The sequence below is a fragment of the Scylla paramamosain genome, chromosome 4, assembly GCF_035594125.1.
Source record: "Scylla paramamosain isolate STU-SP2022 chromosome 4, ASM3559412v1, whole genome shotgun sequence".
NCBI lineage: Eukaryota > Metazoa > Arthropoda > Malacostraca > Decapoda > Portunidae > Scylla > Scylla paramamosain.
The window spans coordinates 31,382,027-31,389,526 of NC_087154.1; the positions used below are offsets into that span (position 1 = coordinate 31,382,027).

The 7,500-nt window shown below is 40.5% G+C and overlaps 2 protein-coding genes across 2 annotated transcripts in view; one reads left to right on the forward strand and one right to left on the reverse strand.

Annotated features, from left to right (window-relative positions):
• The window catches only part of LOC135100001 (nucleoporin NDC1-like), a 12,853-nt gene extending 10,523 nt beyond the window's left edge, over positions 1 to 2,330 (forward strand). The window contains exon 11 of the mRNA XM_064002816.1: positions 1 to 2,330. This exon is cut by the window's left edge and continues 1,063 nt beyond it. The gene's annotated coding sequence lies outside the window, so the exon portion shown is untranslated.
• Positions 1 to 7,500, reverse strand: part of LOC135100000 (uncharacterized transmembrane protein DDB_G0289901-like) — a 22,057-nt gene that overhangs the window by 1,063 nt on the left and 13,494 nt on the right. The window contains exons 2-6 of the mRNA XM_064002814.1: positions 5,347 to 5,576; positions 4,572 to 4,713; positions 4,096 to 4,245; positions 3,252 to 3,377; positions 1 to 2,920 (exon numbers count right to left, since the gene is read on the reverse strand). The exon at positions 1 to 2,920 is cut by the window's left edge and continues 1,063 nt beyond it. Coding sequence (XP_063858884.1) covers positions 2,790 to 2,920; positions 3,252 to 3,377; positions 4,096 to 4,245; positions 4,572 to 4,713; positions 5,347 to 5,576 — 779 coding nt within the window. The 3' untranslated portion in view covers positions 1 to 2,789. The remainder of the gene's footprint in view (positions 2,921 to 3,251; positions 3,378 to 4,095; positions 4,246 to 4,571; positions 4,714 to 5,346; positions 5,577 to 7,500) is intronic.

Sequence of the window (7,500 nt, forward strand, 5' to 3'; positions counted from 1 at the left end):
GGCTGATATCCCCTGTAAAGGTACATATCCAAGACCAGGTTGTGTACATTTATTGATACACAAGCATTCACTTACATATAAACCTTTAGGGTAGGGAGGATCAATTCTCACTACACCACACTGTGATGGCCAGTTGCACAGTTTATCAGATAGTTTCTGGAAAGAGGCCTAATAACAAATCTAGTTTACTTATGCTGCTGACAAATGCATTGATTAGACAATAAAGTTTCAAGGATGTTTCCAAAAGTGCATTCACAATGGCTTTCCATTTATCTCTGCCATACATTTCATAACACTTTATAGTAACAGAATTACAGATGTTGGGCTCAACCAGTCCCATCACTTTGTTCCTTTCAGTTCTTTTATGATGTGCAGGGAATACACCAGTAGTACTTTTCAAGTTAGTTGTAGAATGTGCAGCTACAAGGATTTATAATACCAGCTTAAAATATTCTTGTAAGGAAGTGGTTCATACTCAAGTAGACTGACTGCTGCAGACTACCTAAAACAGTGTATTTGTACTTACACTATATTGAATGCTGTCAGTGGATAATGCTGGCTGTTGGTAAAATGTCAGCTGTCACAAAATTCTTATGAGTAAATCTGTTTGTGAAGAAGCACCTAGATCACTCTGGTGCTCTAGTTTATCATATTCTCTTATTTTAGCAGTGAAACAGAAAAAAAACTATCTTCACTTAGTAGACAACATAGATCTATCTACATACATGTTGGCAAACCCACACAAGGTGGTTCAGACAAAGCGCACATACACACACACACGTATCATTCACACTGTTAGTGCTGTGAGTCCCAGTGGTAAAGGATAGTCTCATGGACCACAATACTATACCCCAGGAGCTTAGGCATAGCACAACTGGCCCATCACATGCATAGCAAGGCCTGATGGCATACACTGGTGTACCCCTGCCCCTTCATAATGACTGTTCCATACCCTACACATACTCGTCCTGAAATCACTGTAAATGCAAGGTACTTCCATCAGAATGCCCCACACCCTAATTGGATCCATAGCATAGATACCAGTGAAGAAAAAAAAATATATGAAAGTGTTGGAGAGATGCTTGCACTGTTACATAGGACAAGACTATGGACTGTTTTGAGATTTTATGGACTAAGTGCTAGACTGCTAAAAGAAGTGAAAAGGTCTTATGTGGATTGAGCACATGTGAAATTGAAACAACATGGATGATGAGTTTCTTGTTGAATAAGGCCGCATCTGGTATGTTTGGTGCCTCCTTGTTCAATCAAGGTGATGATTTAGATAATGGTCATAACTATAGTAAACTTTACAGTGATGTTTTTGTGTGTATATTGAAAATCTTAGGTTTATGGTGAATATTATTCTATGAAATAGTGCAGTGTCTCCAGGAAGATAAAGTCAGTCCTTGCATCACATGATTTTTGGGATTCAAACACAACCTTTCACTGAATAATGTACTCTTCTGAGAATCTCTCCATCTGACAGTTTTTGTATCAAATCAAGAAAGAAGCAGAACAAATCCTACTGTTCATTTGTATTTTTATAACTTTGCTTCTTTCTTGCATGCCACCTCGCATGTATGGAAAGTGAAGTGTGTTAAGAATAAACATTTAAAAAAAATAAGGAAAAGAACCTGTATTGACTCAGACCTATTTCTAAGGTATATTCAGCATGTATGATAAAATGTACTCAAGATACTCCTCATCACTTAATAACATGGTCCTTTTAGTCATCAGTATTTGTAATATTAAGAGTCTTGGTGTACGTATGTCTCATTTTCACACCATTAAGGCAACATATGTGCATAAAACTAACATCATTCATTGTGGAATGGTGCAGAACATTTCCATTTTCATGGCAATGATATATATTATGATGCTGTTATATATCAATATAATAAAAAAGTGTACCATGTCAGTACTACTGTACTGTACTGTACTGTACTGTACTGTACTGGTAATGTGACTACCTGTCATAGGTTGGTCCTGCACAAATCCCTCAGAGTCTGTAATCAATGGATGTGACCGGATTACATCATGGATGGATCACTTTTCTTTAGAAAATAACATTTTTTTTTTATATATTGGTAGTACCCATCTCACTTTCCTTTATTATATTGCATTTTACCATTACAGTATTACTAAGATGTTCATGACAAGGTTACAACACTTCAACAGATGTAATTACTTTATTTTCAAAAACTGCACTTTGAAAAAGTGATCTGTACACCCTCACTGATAGACAAAATTAATGATTCATTACTGATTTTTAGCTTTTGATCTTTATTATTATGTCAGTAGTGTATCACATTAAAATAAAAAAAAATCAAGTAATACTTTGCTATCTAAATCATTGACATGAAGAACAATACAATTTTCAACATGACCGCATTGTTCTTCACATGCCACAGGCTGTCCATGAGTCCATCACTTAATGGTGAACATTTTGTAAATTCACTCATGATAGAGTTCAAACACATCGTGTCAATTATCAATTATCACTTCCACATACTTCACTTTTTTTTCAATTACCTTTGCACACACAAAAACACACGCTGCATTCTTCACTGGCACTCAAAAGACTTTCCACAGGATACTGCCACACAACACTCGAGGTAAACTATTCACGTGCTTGTGACACCACAGTAGTGCCTATAAAGTCTTGTGGCACTGCTGTTGTCAGAATGAGTTCGAATTGACTCACCAAAGTATTTCCAGCACAGTATAACTAGTGAATCTTATAAACATCTACAAATTTAACCTTACCATTTAGACTGTGGATCTTTCTGCTAGAAATGGCCACATATTGGAGTCTCCAGCTCAGGCCGCAGCACAGTGTCAATGACGTGTATGACGCCATTTGTTGCAATTATGTCGTGTTTGATGACTCGAGCAGCATGACCCACACCAGCCAGACGCCCTGCCAGATTAAAGATTGTGAGTAAATATCTAAATTAATAGCCATAATCTGAAAAGCAAGGTAATGCAGTAAATCTGTTATGAAGTGCATATAATTACATAGGTATAAATCATGTTTATTGTCAGACACATAACTTTCAGTAAATCTGTTATGAAGTGCATATAATTACATAGGTATCATAAATCGTTTATTGTCAGACACACAACTTTCATCATATAAAATATTTCATTATATGTCTTCATACAAATCAAAGGGAGGAGATAAACAGGGAAGTATAAGAAAGTAAAATAAATGTGTGCCAGGATTTTCAACAGCTGAGAAAGTAACTTACGAGAGTATCCATCAGAAGTAACACGTAGCAACAGTTCTTGTTCCTGGGCGAGGGTTGTGAGCCATGTGCCATCCCGCAGCCCCTCGCTGAAGTGAGCCCCGGGCACAATGTGGTACATCAAGACGTCTGTCCAATAAACACAGATGAAAACATGTGGGACCAGGATGTGCTGCTTCATTATTAACTACAAAACTGAACAACCAACTGCCACCATGTCAATGACGCTCACAAGTCTATAACAATTCACAGAAACAATCTCCAAATAGTTATTGCCTTCACCCTTAAAAAGAAGAAAAAAAAAGAATAAATAAATAAAAAACAAATGAATCAGTGTTTCTACATACATTATTAAAACAATAAGGCATAAACCATTACTTATATTGTTTGGCCCAATCATGGATTAGCATAAGAAATTAGATAAACAAATAGAATAGAAGATGAGAAAAATGGAAGTCGATGGGTACTACTGGTGAGTCAGCACAGAAAAAAATAATTACAGGAAAACTGGTGACCACGACATCGCGGATGCCTGGTGACGCTTACTGAGACACCAGTTCTGTTGCGATGGGGGAGGAAAAGGGTGAAGGTGGGGACAAACATTCTCATTAAGATAAAAAGAAAAAAAAAAAGCAAATGCCGGGCGTCTGCCTCTTGCAAATACGGCCGATTCTTTGTCGATCTTCAATGATTCTGACCAATTTCTCGATATCACCATGGTGTAAGTGAATTTCATTGTGTATTGTGTTTGTTTTTACCAATTTGTGGTATATCTGACAAACTGCAAAGGAGGCCATGGCTATGACAGTGGTGGGGGACAGGAGACTGGTCACGCCGTGATACTCACGCTGCAGCAGTGTGATGTTCTGAATAAAGCTGGAGACAGTGGCATTGTCGATGGCAGCAAAAGCCTCCGTGGTGGGGAGGAATACAGTGAAGGGTCCCTCCTGTTCCAACACTGGGTTAAGCCCAGCGCCTGTTACTGCCACATTGGCACCTGAGAATAAGAGTCTTTTTACAGCAAAGCATGGGATGTTTGTTACATGTCACCACTCCATAATTCACCTTTTATACATTAAGTAGACAATGTCTTCAATATACTTTTGTTACTATTTTACACAACCTAAAAGGAATACTCATAGATGTATATCACCAAGCAGTCACAGTGATACAGTAAAGTATCTGATTTCTCATCCCTTCTAAGTCACAGTAAGTAAAAATAAATCTTAAAAAGACCGAGACATTTGAGAACGTGGGCCTAGACTTTCCTGAAATAAAGCAATGAAGCAGTGAGCGTGAGAGGGACGGTGAGCAAGGGCGCACCTGTGAATGTGTCGCAGGAGGTGAGGTGGTCGAGGATGGACAGGTCAGCCATGGGGTACAGCACGCGATCTATAACGTGGATGACGCCGTTGGTGGCCAGCATGTCCGGCTGCCTCACCCGCGCCCCGTTCACCGTCACCACCTGCATCACAATGACCAGAGAAAACCAAGAGACATTTATCTACGTGAGCAGATGTCTCCTCATAGCCCTGTTGCGTTGAGAACATTGAGGGTCATTTGACAAGTTCAATGAAAAACAATTCTTTCAAGTTCAATAATGAACGACTCTCACTAGCCTTATAACACACACACACACACACACACACACACACACACACACACACACACACATAGACACACACACACACTTCTAAAAATATCAAGGTTAAGCGAACACAACATCCTCCAAATGACTAAACGGTAATAACTAAACTATTATTTAAATCATCACTTAAATAAACAATAAGCTGGTTTGCCTAATATATGTTACGGTGTAGAGAACCTGCAAGTTATTATTGTAAACTTGGTGGCCGTCCATAACTACCACAAGGTAAGAAGTGGGAGAAACAGGCCCTATTTTGTGTATACGCCTACGTAGGTACGTGTTGGTTTGATCCGTATACAGCTGCAATAAGACAAGGAGTGGGGGAAAAAAAAAAAAGTTCCTTTTTCATGTATACGCCTATGTGCCAGCTGGTCTGATCTGTATATAACTGCTACAAGACAAGAAGTGGGAAAAAAGGCCCCATTTTATGTATACGCCTATGTACTGTACCTGCTGGTCTGATCCGTGGTCGTACACGTTCACTCTCAGCTTCCTGCCGCGGGGCGAAGCTGAACTCAACTGGTCGTTATTGTCGAAGCTGTCCAGGCGCAGCTCCCCGGGCACCACGTGGAACAGCACCACCTCCCGCAGCTTCTCGGTGTTGTTCTGCAGCAGCAACACAGCAGAGCGAGGCAGCAGCGAGAAGGCGGAGTCCGAGGGGGCGAAGATGGTGAAGCCGCCTGAGAGAGACAACAGGCAATGGAGGTTAAGGTGATGTGTACTTCAGTCCCGGTATACTGACGGGAACTTCAATAGTAGTAGTACGTAATAGTAGTAGTAGTAGTGGTGGTGGTGATAGTACTAGAAGAAGAAAACGATAGTAGTACTTAATAGTAGTAGTAATAGTAATAGTAAGAGTAGCAGTAGTAGTAGTACGTAATAGTAGTAGTAGTAGTAGTGGTGGTGGTGATAGTAGTAGAAGAAGAAAACGAGTAGTACTTAATAGTAGTAGTAATAGTAATAGTAAGAGTAGTAGTAGTAGTAGTAGTAGTAGTAGTAGTAGTAGTAGTAGTAGTAGTAGTTGTTGTAGTAGTAGTAATGGTTGTGGTGTAGTAGCGGTAGTGATAAACATGCAAATGACAACAACAGCTGGATTTCCTTCTCAACTAACACTTCACTTTCCTCTACGCTCATACTTTCATCCTCCCCTCAGACACAGCACCTAAATCTAGTCTTGTGCTCCACGGCTATCCCTTTAAAAATGCCGCCACTAATGCCACAGCTTCATCTGCATACGCTGCGTACAGAGGCTCAGCTGCTCCCCCTTTCACCAGTTCCGCATCCATTATTTCCATTTTTATTTTCGCGTGTCACCTTACCTTCACTTTTTCTAAATTGCTGAGCCACCTTCCTGTCTAACGCATCTTTATCTCGTTATCAGTGCAAGTCGACTGGGACTCAGCCACACGCACCGCTATGTATCCTGCCTCACATACACGTGCGCCTCAACCAAAGCTAGACAATGGGACTTTTTTTTTTTTTCGTTTATCATACACATTTTCACATATCAAAATTACAAACGACTTTCTCCACGACCAGTATTTCCTTAACTTTCCCCTTCTTGTCTCGCTACAAAGACAAGTGCGCCGTACACCCCGCAGCACTAAGAAACCTCATCCTTCAACCACAATAGCCTAACCAGTAGAGTGTTTCGATAACGCCAAGGCACAGTGCTGCATAATCAAAGAAATCGTCTCTGCAAATACCAAGATGGGATGGATGTAGTCATAATCATTGCACCAAAACCAATGCATATATTTATCTTTAAATATTACCAAGTACCCAAGGAATTTTCCGCCAAGAAATAGCTCCAGGTGAGAGTTTTACGTCATGCACCGCTTGCACCAATCACAGTTAATAATAAGATAGATATGAAACAGCGGAACCAAGAGACCGTATTTCATAGTGTGATGAGTTTTCATTAGGATTATTTCCAAACGCCAGGGAGATGATTTGTCCAGCACTCTCTCTCTCTCTCTCTCTCTCTCTCTCTCTCTCTCTCTCTCTCTCTCTCTCTCTCTCTCTCTCTTCATTAAAGGTACAGTTCTTGTTAAACTATCACTAGAAACATGAAACCACTCTTGAAAATCACAAGAACTTCCACTAGAATCTGTTTAAGGGATTCAGAATAAAGCGTTGAGGATGTGGTCAAGGACAACGTTTCTATACGTGCGTAGGGCGGTGGACGGGTGGTGCCGATCACGAGACTCGCTAAGAAAATTGTACTTTCCACAGCCTCCTTCGCTCTCAGTGGCCAGCGCCTTATTATGCGTGCGGTATGAGTAAAAGCAGGCAAAAAGAAGGCCCAAACTCTCCCTCTCGTCGAAAGCTTTCCCTTCCCCTCCTCCATGTACACCTGCACCGTGACACGACCCGCCATGAACAGCTCTTTCCTGGAACAAAAGTGAAAACACTGCCATAAAAACAAACAACACTAATTTTCAGTACGTCGACAACAAAACACGAACATTTCATAAAGAACAAACATCTTAATCGTCCCACTGCGTGCCACAAAAAGCCGGAAAAATTAAAAGAAACGGACGTGGCAGCTCCAGCGAGTGTGCGTGCCAGGTGAGTGTGCCGCGGGTGTTTAGGAGGTAGGCA